At 44.9% G+C, this 19,319-nt stretch overlaps 1 protein-coding gene across 5 annotated transcripts; it reads right to left on the bottom strand.

Annotated features, from left to right (window-relative positions):
- Positions 1-11,581: 11,581 nt before the first annotated feature.
- On the bottom strand, positions 11,582-19,099 carry LOC109733438 (O-fucosyltransferase 9). 5 transcript variants are annotated; one of them, XR_012181393.1, is made up of 12 exons: positions 18,611-19,099; positions 15,796-15,849; positions 15,515-15,587; positions 15,308-15,375; positions 14,778-14,866; positions 13,941-14,177; positions 13,632-13,836; positions 13,373-13,540; positions 13,047-13,153; positions 12,648-12,815; positions 12,270-12,460; positions 11,615-12,006 (listed from the first exon to the last, which is right to left on the bottom strand). XR_012181393.1 is itself a non-coding variant. In XM_020292655.4 (11 exons), the coding sequence occupies exons 1-11, from the start codon at positions 19,058-19,060 to the stop codon at positions 11,871-11,873; spliced, it is 1,800 nt and encodes a 599-aa protein (XP_020148244.2). In that variant the 5' UTR covers positions 19,061-19,082; the 3' UTR covers positions 11,582-11,870. The 5 variants fall into 5 exon arrangements, 4 of the variants coding, with proteins under 4 accessions (XP_020148244.2, XP_020148243.2, XP_020148246.2 ...); XM_020292655.4 differs by lacking the exon at positions 13,047-13,153 and having other exon boundaries at positions 11,582-12,006; positions 13,941-14,138; positions 18,611-19,082; XM_020292654.4 differs by lacking the exon at positions 13,047-13,153 and having other exon boundaries at positions 11,582-12,006; positions 18,611-19,071.
- Between the last annotated feature and the right edge of the window lie 220 nt (positions 19,100-19,319).

Genomic DNA, 19,319 nt, shown 5'->3' with positions numbered 1-19,319 from the left:
CAACGATGAAAATTCTTATAAGTCAGGAAACCCCCAGAAAGAAACCTAGAACTCCCACGCCGTCACCGCAAGCCTCTGTACCGAAGCAATCTCATCTGGAGGCCTTTTCCGGCACCCTGTCTTGATGTTGGATTGAATATTGGATTCGAGATCACTTGATGTATGTCTTGCATGTGGATACCCGTGGTGATAATGGTGTATTCTATTGAGTCACTTGATATATGTTTTGGTAATCGGCTTGTGGATTTCCAGGTGACATTGGGGTAATCTAGGCATAGGGGTTGATACAAGTTTTTATCCTACGTTCTCCGATAGAAATTTTGGAGTGATTCTTTGTTGCATGTTGAGGGATTGTTATATGATTCAATTATGTTAGCACTGTTGAGAGATTGCACTAGTGAAAGTATGAACCCTAGGCCTCATTTCCAAGCATTGCAATACCGTTTGTGCTCACTTTTGTTACTTTCTATCTTACTATTTTTATTATTTCAGATTACAAAAATCTATATGTACTATCCATAGTACACTTGTATCACAATCTTTTCACTGAACTAGTGCACCTATATAATTTATCATTGTATTGGGTGTGTTGGGGACACAAGAGATTTCTTGTATTTGATTGCAGGGTTGTTTGAGAGAGACCATCTTCATCTTACGCCTCCCACGGATCGATAAACCTTAGGTCATCCAATTGAGGGAAATTTACTGTTGTCCTACAAAACTCTGCACTTGGAGGTCCAACCGAGTCTACAAGAATAAAAGTTGCGTAGTAAACATCACTGATGCTCAAGAGGTGCTTGATGTAAGGAGGAGGGGATGGAGGAAAATGACCCAAGTCAAATTGTCCACGTGGATATTTTTTGCCAACTCAGCGTGACAGGCGGGCCAAGTTGTAACCGTAGTTCCAGCATGCTCAACGAGCAGTTAGTGTGTTTGGTGAAAATTTAGCATTTCCCTAGTGGTTTTCCATCGAAAAGGGAAATGGTTTTCCATCGAAAAAGGAATAGTGATGGCAAACATCTAATCACGTCACAATTATGGTGGTTTTATACTTTTTACTGCACTACACAGATGCCAATCATGGTCCAGAACCAGCTAGAACGTCTTTGCCCATTTTTGCAATGGAGCTTATGCATAACACACTTGTTATTAGTTTTTTCTTCTTTTTTCACCGTGTTTAGATTTCCACGATGACATTTTTCTACGTGGGTTAATGTGTTCCCTCTAGTATTAAATAAGGATGTCTTGAAGGGATATAGAATAGGACAAACGATTGAACTTCATTTGAGTTTGGTCCCTGCATTGCTCCCTAGTGCCACTCTAGCGGTGATCAGCCCCCGCCGCGACAAACCACTCCCGTGCCCCCTTCCTTCCTCCCTCACAGCCATCAGCTGGCGTTGGTGTGTGAAGCCTTGTGCGGTGGATGGTGGCGGTGAGGGACTTGTCTTCCCTCTTGTGCCTTCCCGTCACACTTATCGGTGGAGACCTCATTCTACATGCACTGCCTTATGGAGGTGCTTTCCCTGAAGCATGGGGTCATGGTCAGGACGGACGTGGCCGCCCTTCCTAAGTTCTGGGCAGTCGATCTCCACATTTTGTTTACCCACATCCATGTTGGGGAACGCAGTAATTTCAAAAAAATTCCTACGCACACGCAAGATCATGGTGATGCATAACAACGAGCGGGAGAGTGTTGTCCACGTACCCTCGTAGACCGTAAGCGGAAGCGTTTTATCAACGCGGTTGAGGTAGTGGTACGTCTTCACGATCCGACCGATCCAAGTACCGAACGCAGGGCACCTCCGAGTTCAGCACACCTTCAGCTCGATGACGTCCCACGAACTCACGATCCAGCAGAGTGTCGAGGGAGAGTTTCGTCAGCACGACAGCGTGATGACGGTGATGATGAAGCTATCGGCGCAGGGCTTTGCCTAAGCACTGCAATGATATGACCGAGGTGGATTATGGTGGAGGGGGGCACCGCACACGACTAAGAGACCAATGATCAACTTGTGTGTCCATGAGGTGCCCCCCTCCCCGTATATAAAGGAGTGGAGGAGGGGGAGGGCCGGCCCTCTACTATGGCGCGCCCTGGGGAGTCCTACTCCCACCGGGAGTAGGATTCCCCCCCCCCCCTCCATGTAGTAGGAGTAGGAGAGAAGGAAGGGGAGGAGAGAGGGAAGGAAGGGGGGCCGGCCCCCATCCAATTCGGATTGGGCTAGGGGGCGCGCCCTCCACCTTTTCCCTTCCTCTCCTCTATTCTACTAAGGCTCAATAAGGCCCATATACTCCCCGGGGGGTTCCGGTAACCTCCCGGTACTCCGGCAAATGCCCGAACTTATCCGGAACCATTCTGATGTCCAAACATAGGCTTCCAATATATCGATCTTTACGTCTCGACCATTTCAAGACTCATCGTCATGTCCGTCATCATATCTGGGACTCCGAACTACCTTTGGTACATCAAAACACATAAACTCATAATACCGATCGTCACCCAAACATTAAGCGTGCGGACCCTACGGGTTCGAGAACTATGTAGACATGACCGAGACACGTCTCCTGTCAATACCCAATAGTGGAACCTGGATGCTCATATTGGCTCCCACATATTCTACGAAGATCTTTATCGGTCAAACCGCATAACAACATACGTTGTTCCCTTTGTCATCGGTATGTTACTTGCCCGAGATTCGATCGCCGGTATCTCAATACCTAGTTCAATATCGTTACCAGCAAGTATTTTTACTCGTTCCGTAATGCATCATCCTGCAACTACTCATTAGTCACATTGCTTGCAAGGCTTATAGTGATGTGCATTACCGAGAGGGCCCAGAGATACCTCTCCGACAATCGGAGTGACAAATCCTAATCTCGATCTATGCCAACTCAACAAACACCATCGGGGACACTTGTAGAGCACCTTTATAATCACCCAGTTACGTTGTGACGTTTGGTAGCACACAAAGCGTTCCTCCGGCATTCAGGAGTTGCATAATCTCATAGTCATAGGAACATGTATAAGTCATGAAGAAAGCAATAGCAACATACTAAACGATCAAGTGCTAAGCTAATGGAATGGGTCAAGTCAATCACATCATTCTCTAATGATGTGATCCCGTTCATCAAATGACAACTCATGTCAATGGCTAGGAAACTTAACCATCTTTGATCAACGAGCTAGTCAAGTAGAGGCATACTAGTGACACTCTGTTTGTCTATGTATTCATACATGTACTAAGTTTCCTGTTAATACAATTCTAGCATGAATAATAAACATTTATCATGAAATAAGGAAATAAATAATAACTTTATTATTGCCTCTAGGGCATATTTCCTTCAGTCTCCCACTTGCACTAGAGTCAATAATCTAGTTCACATCGCCATGTGATTTAACACCAATAGTTCACATCACCATGTGATTAACACCCATAGTTCACATCGTCATGTGACCAATACCCAAAGGGTTTACTAGAGTCAATAATCTAGTTCACATCGTTATGTGATTAACACCCATAGAGTACTAAGGTGTGATCATGTTTTGCTTGTGAGAGAAGTTTAGTCAACGGGTCTGCCACATTCAGAGCTGTATGTATTTTGCAAATATCCTATGTCTACAATGCTCTGCACGGAGCTACTCTAGCTAGATGCCCCCACTTTCAATATGTATCCAGATCGAGACTCGGAGTCATCCAGATCGGTGTCAAAGCTTGCATCGACGTAACTCTTTATCACCTGCATAACCGAGAAATATTTCCTTAGTCCTCTAAGGATAATTTTGATCGTTGTCCAGTGATCTACTCCTAGATCAGAATTGTACTCCCTTGCCAAACTCAGGGCAGGGTATACAATAGGTCTGGTATACAGCATGGCATACTTTATAGAACCTATGACTGAGGCATAGGAAATGACTTTTCATTCTCTTTCTATTTTTTGTCGTGGTCGGGTTTTGAGTCTTTACTCAACTTCACACCTTGCAATACAGGCAAGAACTCCTTCTTTGACAGTTCCATTTTGAACTACTTCAAAATCTTGTCAAGGTATGTACTCATTGAAAAAACTTATCAAGCGTCTTGATCTATCTCTATAGATCTTGATGCTTAATATGTAAGCAGCTTCACCGAGGTCTTTCTTTTGAAAAACTCTTTTCAAATACTCCTTTATGCTTTCTAGAAAATTCTACATTATTTCCGATCAACAATATGTCATTCACATATACTTATCAGAAAGGGTGTAGTGCTCCCACTCACTTTTTGTAAATACAGGCTTCACCGCAAGTCTGTATAAATCTATATGCTTTGATCAACTCATCAAAGCGTATATTCCAACTCCGAGATGCTTGCACCAGTCCATAGATGGATCGCTGGAGCTTTGCACACTTAGCACCTTTAGGATCGACAAAACCTTCTGGTTGCATCACATACAACTCTTCTTTAATAAATCCATTAAGGAATGCAGGTTTGACATCCATTTGCCAAATTTCATAAAATGCGGCAATTGCTAACATGATTCGGACAGACTTTTAAGCATTGATACAAGTGAGAAAATCTCATTGTAGTCAACACCTTGAACTTGTTGAAAACATTTTGCGACAATTCGAGCTTTGTAGATAGTAACACTACTATCAGCGTCCGTCTTCCTCTTGAAGATCCATTTATTCTCTATGGCTTCCCGATCATCGGGCAATTCCACCAAAGTCCATACTTTGTTTTCATACATGGATCCTATCTCAGATTTCATGGCCTCAAGCCAATTCGCGGAATCTGGGCTCATCATCGCTTCCTCATAGTTCGTAGGTTTGTCATGGTCAAGTAACATGACCTCCAGAACAGGATTACCATACCACTCTGGTGCGGACCGTACTCTAGTTGACCTACGAGGTTCGGTAGTAACTTGATCTGAAGTTTCATGATCATCATCATTAATCTTCCTCACTAATTGGTGTAGGCATCACTGGAACTGATTTCTGTGATGAACTATTTTCCAATTCGGGAGAAGGTACAATTACCTCATCAAGTTCTACTTTCCTCCCACTTACTTCTTTCGAGAGAAACTCCTTCTCTAGAAAGGATCCGTTCTAAGCAACAAAGATCTTGCCTTCGGATCTGTGATAGAAGGTGTACCCAATAGTTTATTTTTGGGTATCCTATGAAGATTTACTTCTCCGATTTGGTTTGAGCTTATCATGTTGAAACTTTTTCACATAAGCATCGCAGTCCCAAACTTTAAGAAATGACAGCTTAGGTTTCTCGCCAAACCACAGTTCATACGGTGCCATCTCCATGGATTTAGATGGTGCCCTATTTAACGTGAATGTAGCTGTATCTAATGCATAACCCCAAAACGATAGTGGTAGATCGGTAAGAGACATCATAGATCACACCATATTTAATAAAGTACGGTTACGACGTTCGGACACACCATTACGCTGTGGTGTTCCAGGTGGCGTGAGTTGCGAAACTATTCCGCATTGTTTCAAATGAAGACCAAACTCGTAACTCAAATATTCTCCTCCACGATCAGATCGTAGAAACTTTATTTTCTTGTTACGATGATTTTCCACTTCACTCTGAAATTCTTTGAACTTTTCAAATGTTTCAGACTTATGTTCAGAAAATAACGATACCCACCGCGAGCATCAACACTCATCGGACTGCATACATCAGTATGTATTATTTCCAACAAATCTGTTGCTCGCTCCATTGTTCCGGAGAACGGAGTCTTAGTCATCTTGCCCATGAGGCATGGTTCGCAAGCATCAAGTGATTCATAATCAAGTGATTCCAAAAGCCCATCAGCATGGAGTTTCTTCATGCGTTTTACACCAATATGACCTAAACTACAGTGCCCCAAATAAGTTGCACTATCATTATTAACTTTGCATCTTTTGGCTTCAATATTATGAATATGTGTATCACTGCGATCGAGATCCAACAAACTATTTTCATTGGGTGTATGACCATCGAAGATTTTATTCATGTAAACAGAATAACAATTATTCTCTGATTTTAAATGAATAAACGTATTGCAATAAACATGATCAAATCATATTCATGCTTAACGCAAACACCAAATAACATTTATTTAGGTTCAACACTAATCCCGAAAGTATAGGTAGTGTGCGATGATGATCATATCAATCTTGGAACCACTTCCAACACACATCATCACTTCACCCTTAACTAGTCTCTGTTCATTCTGCAACTCCTGTTTCGAGTTACTACTCTTAGCAACTAAACCAGTGTCAAATACCGAGGGGTTGCTGTAAACACTAGTAAAGTACACATCAATAACATGTATATCAAATATATCTTTGTTCACTTTGCCATCCTCCTTATCCGCCAAATACTTGGGGCAGTTCCGCTTCCGGTGACCAGTCCCTTTGCAGTAGAAGCACTTAGTCTCAGGCTTAGGTCCAGACTTGGGCTTCTTCACTTGAGCAGCAACTTGCTTGCCGTTCTTCTTGAAGTTCCCCTTCTATCCCTTTGGCCTTTTCTTGAAACTAGTGGTTTTGTTAACCATCAACACTTGATGCTCTTTCTTGATTTCTACCTTCATCGATTTCAGCATCGCGAAGAGCTCGGGAATTATTTTCGTCATCCCTTGCATATTATAGTTCATCACGAAGTTCTAGTAACTTGGAGATAGTGACTAGAGAACTTTGTCAATTACTATCTTATCTGGAATATTAACTCCCACTTGATTCAAACAATTGTAGTACCCAGACAATCTGAGTACATGCTCACTGGTTGAGCTATTCTCCTCCATGTTGTAGGCAAAGTACTGTCAGAGGTCTCATACCTCTCGACACGGGCATGAGTATGAAATACCAATTTCAACTCTTGGAACATCTTATATGCTCTGTGGCGTTCAAAACATTTTTGAAGTCCCGGTTCTAAGCCGTAAAGCATGGTGCACTAAACTATCAAGTAGTCATCATACCGAGCTTTTGTCAAAACGTTCATAACGTCTGCATCTGCTCCTGCAATAGTTCTGTCACCCAACGGTGCATCAAGGACATAAAACTTCTGTACAGCAATGAGGATAATCCTCAGATCACGGAGCTAGTCCGCATCTTTGCTACTAACATCTTTCAACTTATTTTTCTCTAGGAACATATCAAAAATAAACGGGGAACTTCATCGCGAGCTATTGATCTACAACATAGATATGCAAATACTATTAGGACTAAGTTCATGATAAATTAAAGTTCAATTAATCATATTAATTAAGAACTCCCACTTAGATAGACATCCCTCTAATCATCTAAGTGATCACGTGATCCAAATCAACTAAACCATGCCCGATCATCATGTGAGATGGAGTAGTTTTCAATGGTGAACATCACTATGTTGATCATATCTACTATATGATTCACGCTCGACCTTTCGGTCTTAGTGTTTCGAGGCCATATCTGCATATGCTAGGCTCGTCAAGTTTAACCCGAGTATTCTGCGTGTGCAAAACTGGCTTGCACCCGCTGTATGTGAACGTAGAGCTTATCACACCCGATCATCACGTGGTGTCTCGGCACGACGAACTTTCGCAATGGTGCATACTCAGGGAGAACACTTTTACCTTGAAATTTAGTGAGAGGTCATCTTATAATGCTACCGTCAATCAAAGCAAAATAAGATGCATAAAAGATAAACATCACATGCAATCAATATAAGTGATATGATATGGCCATCATCATCTTGTGCCTTTGATCTCCATCTTCAAAGCACCGTCATGATCACCATCGTCACCGGTGCGACACCTTGATCTCCATCGTAGCATCGTTGTCGTCTCGCTAACTATTGTTTCTACGACTATCGCCACCGCTTAGTGACAAAGTAAAAACAATTACAGGGCGATTGCATTGCATACAATAAAGCAACAACCATATGGCTCCTGCCAGTTGCCGATAACTCCGTTACAAAACATGATCATCTCATACAATAAAATTTAGCATCATGTCTTGACCATATCATATCACAACATGCCCTGCAAAAACAAGTTAGACATCCTCTACTTTGTTGTTGCAAGTTTTACGTGGCTGCTACGGGCTAAGCAAGAACCGGTCTTACCTACGCATCAAAACCACAACGATATTTCGTCAAGTATGTGTTGTTTTAACCTTCAACAAGGACTGCGCGTAGCCACACTCGATTCAACTAAAGTTGGAGAAACTGACACCCACCAGCCACCTGTGTGCGAAGCACGTCGGTAGAACCAGTCTCGCGTAAGCGTACGCGTAATGTCGGTCCGGGCCGCTTCATCCAACATACCTCCGAATCAAAGTATGACATGCTGGTAAGCAGTATGACTAGTATCACCCACAACTCACTTGTGTTCTACTCGTGCATATAACATCTACGCATAAACCTGGCTCGGATGCCACTGTTGGGGAACGCTGTAATTTCAAAAAAAAAATCCTATGCACACGCAAGATCATGGTGATGCATAGCAACGAGCGGGAGAGTGTTGTCCATGTACCCTCGTAGACCGTAAACGGAAGCGTTTTATCAACGCGTTGATGTAGTCGTACGTCTTCACGATCCAACCGATCCAAGTACCGAACACACGACACCTCCGAGTTCAGCACACGTTCAGCTCGATGACGTCCCATGAACTCACGATCCAGCAGAGTGTCGAGGGAGAGTTTCGTCAGCACGACGGCGTGATGACGGTGATGATGAAGCTATCGGCGCAGGGCTTCGCCTAAGCACTGCAATGATATGACCGAGGTGGATTATGGTGGAGGGGGCACCGCACACGGCTAAGAGATCAGTGATCAACTTGTGTGTCCATGGGGTGTCCCCCTCCCCGTATATAAAGGAGTGGAGGAGGGGGAGGGCCGACCCTCTACTATGGCGCGCCCTGGGGAGTCCTACTCCCACCGGGAGTAGGATCCCCCCCCTTCTATGTAGTAGGAGCAGGAGAGAAGGAAGGGGAGGAGAGAGGGAAGGAAGGGGGGGCCAGCCCCCATCCAATTCGGATTGGGCTAGGGGGCGCGCCCTCCACCTTTTCCCTTCCTATCCTCTATTCCACTAAGGCCCAATAAGGCCCATATACTCCCCGGGGGGTTCCGGTAACCTCCCGGTACTCCGGCAAATGCCCGAACTTATCCGGAACCATTCCGATGTCCAAACATAGGCTTCCAATATATCGATCTTTACGTCTCGACCATTTCGAGACTCATCGTCATGTCCGTCATCATATCCGGGACTCCGAACTACCTTCGGTACATCAAAATACATAAACTCATAATACCGATCGTCACCGAACGTTAAGCGTGCGGACCCTACGGGTTCGAGAACTATGTAGACATGACCGAGACACGTCTCCGATCAATAACCAATAGCGGAACCTGGATGCTCATATTGGCTCCCACATATTCTACGAAGATCTTTATCGGTCAAACCGCATAACAACATACATTGTTCCCTTTGTCATCGGTATGTTACTTGCCCGAGATTCGATCGTCGGTATCTCAATACCTAGTTCAATCTCGTTACCGGCAAGTCTCTTTACTCGTTCCGTAATGCATCATCCCGCAACTAACTCATTAGTCACATTGCTTGCAAGGCTTATAGTGATGTGCATTACCGAGAGGGCCCAGAGATACCTCTCCGACAATCGGAGTGACAAATCCTAATCTCGATCTATGCCAACTCAACAAACACCATCGGAGACACTTGTAGAGCACCTTTATAATCACCCAGTTACGTTGTGACGTTTGGTAGCACACAAAGTGTTCCTCCGGCATTCGGGAGTTGCATAATCTCATAGTCATAGGAACATGTATAAGTCATGAAGAAAGCAATAGCAACATACTAAACGATCAAGTGCTAAGCTAACGGAATGGGTCAAGTCAATCACATCATTCTCTAATGATGTGATCCCGTTCATCAAAGGACAACTCATGTCAATGGCTAGGAAACTTAACCATCTTTGATCAACGAGCTAGTCAAGTAGAGGCATACTAGTGACACTCTGTTTGTCTATGTATTCACACATGTACTAAGTTTCTTGTTAATACAATTCTAGCATGAATAATAAACATTTATCATGAAATAAGGAAATAAATAATAACTTTATTATTGCCTCTAGGGCATATTTCCTTCAATCCAGATCTGTGGGGCTAGAGGATTTTTGTTTCCTTCTTTCACGAGCATCTTTGTGATTTCCATGAGCGTCCATGTCGGCGAACGGTTTGATGGTGTTTTCAAAACTGGATTGTTGCGCAAAAGGGGTTGGCCCTAGGTGTACCGCGCCCAGTGAGAACGTCTTCTTAAGTGTTTCTCTTCCTACTTTGGTCATATTGTTGCCCAAGGGCCCGGTTGGGGTTGGCTAGATGGATCCCATTATGTTCTTTATATGTCTAGGATGATGTAGCATGTGTGATAGGACCTTTGTGGTGGTCATTCAGATCACATGATGGCGATGGAGGTAAAAAAGGCGGTAAGGTCGAGTAAGGTATCGGAGGCAGATTCTGAAGAGGGGTGAATGACACATATTTGATCTAGCAATGCGAGGTTTGCAACTCCACCCGCGTCACAGGCAGGTTGGTATAGAGTTCTCATCCTCGGTAGATTCACTGCCAAAAAAATATATGACATTTTTGTGTTTGGACCAAAAAAATAAACACACAAATTTATTGATGAGGGGATGGGATGTGGAGTGCGGGTCAAATGTAATAATCTATAAGGTTGTTCCTACTTCCTCCACTTTTATTAACTTTGCATATTAGCTTTATCTCGGGTCAAACTTTCTAAACTTTGACCAAGTTCATATAAAAAATTTAACATTCACGATACCAAATCAATACCATTAGAATCATCATTCAATATATTTTCATACCATATATATATATATATATATATATATATATATATATATATATATATATATATATATATATATTATTGTGTAAGTGTAGATTGTTCTCGATAAACTTGGTGAAACTTTATAAAGTTTAACTTAGGTCAAAGCTAATACGTGCAGTAAATAAAAACGGAGGGAGTATAAGATTGTTATAGTCCAACATATGACAAAATCTAGCCCGTTGCTTTTTCATCTAATGGCCCAAAAGCCATTGAAGCACCTGGTGTACAGGGTACGTTCTCGGGACGAGGAGGGAGCCATGTCCCGCTGTTTATCTTTTCTGGTGAGGGGAACATTGAGTGTGATAAATTTTGACCGCTGTATTATGCTAATTAACTACTACCTCTGTTCACTTTTATAAGACCTTAAAGACATTTCAGACAATGTGCAAAACAGCCTATTTTGAGCTGTCTGAAAGGACTTACAAAAATGAACGGAGGGAGTAGTACTTCTATATGTCCATGCACTAAGTCGACTGTGTAATATGAACCTCTATTGCTTGGTGTAAGAGTCACACAGATTATGCGGTGCTGTTAGTTTGTGTCTCAATATGTTTATGCAACAGTTAATATATAGTTAATTTGTTTGGCAGAGTAATCATACCAAGCTGCATACTCTTTACTACTCCCTCCCTCTCATAATACAAGAGCGTTTTTTATACTACACTAGTGTCAAAAACGCTCTTATATTATGGGACGGAGGGAGTACTATATTAGTTTAGGCAGGATATTGTTTACCTCCATTAACACCAGGCAAACAATTCTCAACTCAAAGTTAAGTTTGGGTATTATAGTCAGTATAGGCTGTGACATATTCTGAACAAAAAAAGGCTCTCTTTCATTTCAGACAGCATAACTGCATCTCTGGGCTGGATTTCATATCGACAACCGCACGATTTGGCATCTCTATAGTCTACTACTCTTTACCTACAGACAAAAAAATGTAACGAATTTCTATGCGTAACTGCTACTTACAAGTACATAAATCGGTACTCTAGATCATCATGATTCAGCTTGCTGACACATGCAGTCGGGCATCGGGAGGTTGTATATCGATCCACTATGTTTCCTGAACCCGAAACCTTTCGATTCACTGTGGCGACGAATATCCTGCATGAGGTGCCTGAACCGATCCCATCTGCAGTCAAAACAAACAAGTTGGATATCAGAGGTTCTGTCACACCCTTACATTCAGCTAAAATGTATTCAGTGTTTACATATAAAATAATATGGACTAGTTAAAATTCAATATGATTTTCCACAATAATTTGTCTCTAAAATTGACTGTCCAAATGGAAACTAGCTAAATGTCGATATCCAGATTTGACGTGGCGAAATTCGGGCCTTCTCCAGCTTCGTCGTGCACTTAGACATGTCGGGTAACAGTCACTCAAAGCTGACCTGATATCCGGGTTGTCAAAGAGTAGCACCATTTTCTGTTTATCCGGTGTTATTGTCTTTGCATGCCCCCCATACAAATAACGCCTGTGTCCCATCAGGAAATGAGGGAAATTGCTTCCTTGAGTCATTACAAAGGCTTCGCTCCGTAGACAGACTGTGTAGTCCAATGCTGCCAGTCTGGATGAATGCCCCTGGATATAGGAATGTGAGTCAAAGGTAAGTCTGTCATGGAGATAAGAAATGGCTCTTATCCAAGTGTTACCCTCCCTACAAACTGAATAAGGGTTATGGATGCTTGCTGTGAAATAATGTAAGAATGCATCCTTTCTACAGTAACAATTATGATAGAAATGGAGTAACTAAGGGAGGGGGAAATACCTTGAACTGTGCAAGCTCCTCAGGTGAAGTGATTGTTTCCTTTGTTTGTAGAAGTGGAAACAACTCGCGAAGAGGAGTCATATACTTCTCAGCATTGTATATTTTACCGGAGGCAACATAGAGTGAGGTAGTATTATCAAACCCCATGCCACGCAGCATCATTCCAACCTGCATAAACTAAACTAGTGAGGAAAAAGTAAAGTTGTACGATGATATCATGTAAATAAGATCCCTCTTGGCAGCTTGCAGCAAGGCCTATTGGAATGCATCTGAAAATTGTGGTGGCAGGATACATTTACCAAAGCTTTAACTCCAGTTTAACTAATCAGTCCACTGAAAAATAAGGAACTATGATAAGGAATTCTAGAAATGGTCTGAAAATATGACGTCCATCACTACCTACTGTAGTCTGCAATGCAAATGCCTGCAAAATGCTTTTTGCACCAATGCACAACACCATAGATGCTATTTGGAGTGTCCAATTGTATTCTCCAACAGTAGATAGCCTGAGGAGTAATGAACATGATGTGAACTCAGGAAAAAAACAGAGTAAGGCTCCATTTAGTACTGCAGTGGCAATTTAAAAGCACTTATTATTCTTGGATGTAACAGTTAAGAATATCTTTAGAGAGCTTACTAAAATTGGTAACTGTCCCCCTAACTGGCCCTAGAAGTGTTGCAATACGAGCATACTCAAAACAATTGCGGGGAACTAACATTTCAACCTCTATAGGAGCTAAAGGACATCTCCCATTCCTCCGGTTGGCCTCGGGATTTATCACTCGACCTGGTCGGCGAAACTTCCCTCTCCATCCCCTTTCACGAGCATTCTCCATTGCAATATTCTCCTTCCAGTCACCGTCATATATACAGCATGAGAAAGCTACCATATCCTAAAATGCAGCACACACAATCATCATAAAGCTTGGTCTTAGTGAAAAGATTTAATAACAGGCACCAACTAGCATGGCATTGTGTTTGAACCTCTTCAAAGCGAAGATGAACTGACATGTACTTCCCACCAGTCAAAGCACTCTTCTTGATCATTCGGTCAACCATGTTATCTGCAAGAATTCTTATGGGTTCAGAAAATCTCAATGCCTCATAGTTTGCCAAACATCTCAACGCATTGATATTTGATGGAACTGAATTAGCCAATCTATTTGAGAAAGGAGCAATACGCACAGCCCTGTGTCATAGAACAGAAAATGAGCAAAGATATGGTAGTATAGAACGCCTTTAGTCACAAGAATTTGACGCTATATCAAAGGAAGGTGCAACAGGAGCACATACCCTAGCTCCAACAGTTTCGGAAGCACCTTTTCTAGGTAGTAACTCTGAGACGAGAAGGCTTTGGTTCTCATATTCAGTATACTGCTGATATTATGGTCAAACTGCGCAGAAACATTTTCAGGAAGTTCTTTGACAACCCTTACATGTTTTCGGAGTGTCTCAATAAAATGGTCTTCATCAAATATATCACCAAATTTGCTGAAAGAAATTATGCAGGAACAAAGAAGAATTATCCTTCTGGAAAAGTGATGAGAAAATCAAAAATCAAAAACATATTATATGACACAGGCATGAGGAGAATTTACTGAAAATATAATAACATATGAAAGAAAACCAAGCTACATAAAAAATAACAATTCTTTATTCAATCAATTATTTTCATAGGGATACAGCTTATAAAATGGAAAATGCAAAGATCGATGTGATACTATCGACATTATTGAGGTACATGCTTAACAAGGAGCAAAACAAGAGTGCTGAAAAATGCATTGTTAAAACGGAAGCACAAAAGAAATGACGCGGCAGAAAATAGTGACTTGATAGCACAAAAAAAGAGTGCAGACAAGGGCTTGAAGAGACATAATGAAGTTTCTCTTTTCCACAAAGGAAAGGATACTGATCCATTTTATTTATCGAGAGCAGATAAACAATGGGCAAAGAAAGAATTTTCACTTATATAATACAGAAAATGCTAACTGAAGTAAATTTGAAACTTGATTATGCAAACGGCGCTTTTACAGAGCTAGTTCTCAAGAAAGTGACCCAGGGACGCATCTGCTGTATGCCAGTTTCTCCAAACACATCTGTGGATATTCTACAAAGAGGCAAAATAGTTACCTAGAATCACGCCAAACACTATTCAGATGAAAAGCTGGGCTGACAAGAGTTGCATTAAGTAAGCTTGCCACAGCAACAGCATCACAAATCTGTATCCAGACATCTCTGTCAGACTCAGATAAACACTAAAGAGCAAACATGTTGTGAAGTTTGAAATTCAAGTTGGCAGTTGAGACACTAGAAAAACGAAAAGAATTCTACATATGAAGATCAGTGGAATGCACAATGACTTTTGAACGTAATGAGAATTTAGTGGAAGATAAAAGGGTAAGCTGCAACAAAACATGAAACAGCATGTTCATGCAAGAAATAAATTCAAAACAAATCCAAGGGAGTCTGTGAAACAGGAATCCAGGATAATTAATATCAAACCATGGATCATTATACTTTTACTGTTTAAAATATACCAGTAAAGAAAGGTATTTCGGTACCAACAGTGACTCGTTTCAGTAGTGTATGTAATAAAGATGACTCTGAGGGAATATATCTAGTTAGTCCACGTTCAGTAAGAAATTGATCATGCAACTTACAGAAATGCGTTGCTGATTCAGACCACCATTTGCTTCAATTACGAGAAAACCATTTGAAGGTGGTAACGCTGAAAAGTGTAATGTGGACCATCAATAAAAACTATTTAGCTATGTCGCCTGTTACTACTTATACTAAAGCTGATTCTGACTGGCTGATCTTGGTACATTTGGTATAGAAATTCATAAAAAAGCATTTCAAATTTGCACCTGATTGTGTCAATCTCTTTCTGATGCAAGGTACCCATCTCTTTCCAGACTTTTTATAATGGGGTGCCATTAACTGCAATGACACGGCAAAATCATGTTACATACATGCGAAGAGTGTATGTATGACTATGTAAACTAAAAGAAAAAAATGTTGTTGGTCACAGTGATCATAGGCATTGAACATGTGTTGTGATTGGATTACTAGCACTGTAATGCTAAAAATGATCATCATCATGACACCATTGTTACAATCAACAACTGACAGATAAATCCTCTTTGACCTTTAAAGAGCTCCAATGCCAAGCATCTCCCAAGTTGCAGAACATATTATAGGCCTGCCACATGAAGGGCTGTCACCTTTTTGGCATATGAACATGAAACAGAACTCGCATGCATAAGTACATTATTTATGTCATATGTATTGCCATCTCAAGGTGCCAAGTATCTTCATTGGCCTGCAGTAGTGCATTATGTCAATATAAATAAAGGATTCAATGGCCGTCTCCTCCTACAAGCAGCCAAATTCAGTGTTATCCGTGTTGAGTAACGTGATTGTATTAGGAAACATAGGATAAACTAGAAAGTATTCTGGCTTGTCTTGTACTCCAAGTAGATCATGTACTCCTATATATATATGCCTACGAGGCTCAAGCAATACAACGAAATATTCCACCAAACCTCTCTCTCCCTTCTAACATGGTATCAGCCTAATCACGATCCAAACCCTAGCCGCCGCCGCTTCCGCACCCGCGCGGCGCGCCCGGGGCGGTCGGCCTCCATGACCGCTGCTGGGGGCCGCGCCGCCCGTACCTAGGGTTCGTCCGCCGGCCGTGTTGGCCGGCTGCCCTAGACAGTCTTTTTCCCGAGCCCTTGCTCAGGGTTTTTTCGCTCTCTCGCCGGTCGTTTTGATCGGCGTTTTTCTTTTTGGTTTTCCGATCTAATCTTGATCGGTTTATGTCGCCCGCCGCCGCCGTCGACCCCCGTGCGCCTCTACTCCGACCCCGGCGCGACCAGCCGGCCTCTCCTTCGACCCGGCGGCCACGCGCGCCGCGGCGGCCTGTCCGGTCCAGCCGCCGTCCGCGCGTCGGTCCGCCCGTCGCCCTGCGTCGGCCGTCACCGCCCTGCTCCGACCGGAACACCTGCATCACCCCGACCTGGCGGCCTCGCGCCATGCGGCGGCCAATCATAGCCGCCCTGCCGCCCGCCGTCGCCGGCCTCATCGCGGACTCTGCCGCCACCCCGCCTCCACCGAGCGGCGTCCCCGACCTCGCGCGCGATCGGCTTGATCACCCGCTCGCCGCCGCGATCCGCCTCATCTACGCCGCGTGACCGACCTGGCCCGTTGGTTACGCGCGCCTCCGCAGGTCCCGTGAAGATCGTCCCCGAGTTCAGCGCGCCCCTCCACCGATCGAGCAACGGGCTGCCGCTGCGTCGCCCCGTCGGGCCGCAGCGCCGCCGCCCCGTGGTTCTCCTTGCGGCTGCATCGACTCGTGCGTCGCCGCTGCGTCGCCCCTACGGGCCGTAGTGCTGCGATACGCGGTCCCAGCCGCCGCCCCGAGGTCTTCTCGCCGTCGCCCCGACCTACCCGCCGCCACTGCGTCGCACCTTCGGGCCGTAGCGTCGCGGCCCGCGGTCCACTCTGCCGTCACCGCGCATCGACCTCCCGTGGTATGCGCCGCGCCGTCTCCCTTGGCGCGGGAACGCCACCGTCCGCGCCGGTCTTCGTCACGCTGTCAGGGTTCTTCGCCTACTTCAAGCACCGCCGCCGCGCTCCTAACCTAGCCGCCGCTGCCGCCGTAAGGCCGCCGCCGCCGCCGCTCTTCTTTGGCCGCCATCGCCGCTACCCCCGTAGCCGCCGCCGCCCGTCCACCTCCTTCGTCTTCGTCCTGCACCAGCCCGTCACCAGCGTCGCCGTCATCTACCCCGACCACTTCGTCTACGCCGACAACCGCGGGCGACATCGGCCCCGCGCCGATTGGCGCCGCAACTGTCGTCGAGTTCTTCTCTGCTGGCCCCTCCGACTTCTCCGACATGGCGTACAGCTCGTGCAGGTCTCTCATCTACGCATGCCCGGTGCTGGCAACACCGATGCGTGCCTTCGTCCACGACGTGTCCCCGGGCCTGGCAAGCCTGGTGCGGCGCTTCGTCAACTTCGTCTTCGTCCGTCTACGCATGCGCGGTGCTGGCAACACCGGTGCGTGCCTTCGTCTACGATGTGTCCCCGGGCTTGGCAAACCCGCCGCGACGCGTCGTCAACAACAACGTCTTTCCGGTGCACCACTACTTCGACACCACTGTGCCCATGCTAACTCGGCGCCTCCTTGCGCCCGCGGCTCCACGGCGACTTCCTCGACACTGGCTACCCCGACTCGACATCGACCACGACATTCTTTGCACGGCTACCTCGACCACGGCTACACCACCCTATGCTCTCGGCTACATCGACATCGGCACAAAGGGCTACCGCCTTGCTTGAGCAACCTCGTCGGTTTCCACTCCAGCCACGACTTCCGCGATGCGTCGACCGTTACGACTGTGGGGGGGTGTCCGTCGGCTTGCCTTCGGATTCTTCTCCAGTCTCACCGTCTGCGTCGCTACCGTTGTGACTGCGGGGGGATGTTGAGTAATGTGATTGTATTAGGAAATATAGGATAAACTAGGAAGTATTCTGGCTTGTCTTGTACTCCAAGTAGATCATGTACTCCTATATATATATATGCCTACGAGGCTCAAGCAATACAACGAAATATTCCACCAAACCTCTCTCTCCCTTCTAACAATCAGTGTCACCACCAGTTTCACTAGAGATTAGTAGTAAGCTATGTAGCAGTGTACTGTATTTGTGTCACAATGTCACAATTCACAAACAGCCAACACAAAACTTGGATGCAATGTGTGGTAAGGCCACAAACAATTTTGGGACGATTTATAATCAAACTATGAGCATCCAATGGCAAATCAAGGAGTAGACGAGAAAAATTCATCCGACGCACATGACCGGGAGAAAATTTTCCACCTGCTTTTTAAGCCAATCCACCCATTCCTCTAGGAACAGATCGAATAAAATCATGTCCCTGCGAACAAGCAAGAACTCACCGGGCTAGGACGAGAGGCGAGGGCGCGCATTTCCGGCAGGAGCCGCTCGAACACGAGGTGGCTGCGGTACACCGATCCGGGCGGCGCTGGCGCCCGCGCCCGCGGACGCGGCGCGCCTACCACCACGCGTCCACCACCTGCGCCCAGGCCCGTGCCGTCAGCGCCCAGGAGGAGCACGAGCATAGCCGCCGTGTACGCTAGAGCGAGGAGCAGCACGGCAGCTCGCCGCCGGCGCGCGGCCAGCACGCGGTCCGGGCGCCGCGCCGTACCCTTCGCGCTTTCGCCGCCGCGCATCGACGCCGACGCCGACGCCGACGCCAAAGCGATCGCCGGCGGCATCACCAAGAGCGCTCCCGCCGGATCATGCGACGCAAGAGGATGTGATGGAGGAGCGCACGCGAGGGAATTTTTTTTTAGATGGTTGCGATTGATCACGAACGACAAATACATATAAAATACATAGGGCAAGGAGTGTACAGCCGTACAGGATCGAATAGAGTGTATATGATCCAACGCAGCACGACACAACCACAGACTGATAATGTTTGTTCAGAAAGAAAAGAATGACCGCCAACCCATCAGTCATCAGTGTAGGTTCTGATGCTCATATTTCTAGATTTACTAGAACCATGCCCGTGCGTTTAAATAAATATCTATCAAATTCTGAACTTGAATTACCTTATATTCTGATTAGAAGTTTAGTAAGTAA

This window comes from Aegilops tauschii, chromosome 4, assembly GCF_002575655.3.
Source record: "Aegilops tauschii subsp. strangulata cultivar AL8/78 chromosome 4, Aet v6.0, whole genome shotgun sequence".
Lineage (NCBI taxonomy): Eukaryota > Viridiplantae > Streptophyta > Magnoliopsida > Poales > Poaceae > Aegilops > Aegilops tauschii.
This window is presented reverse-complemented; position numbering and strand designations above follow the sequence as displayed.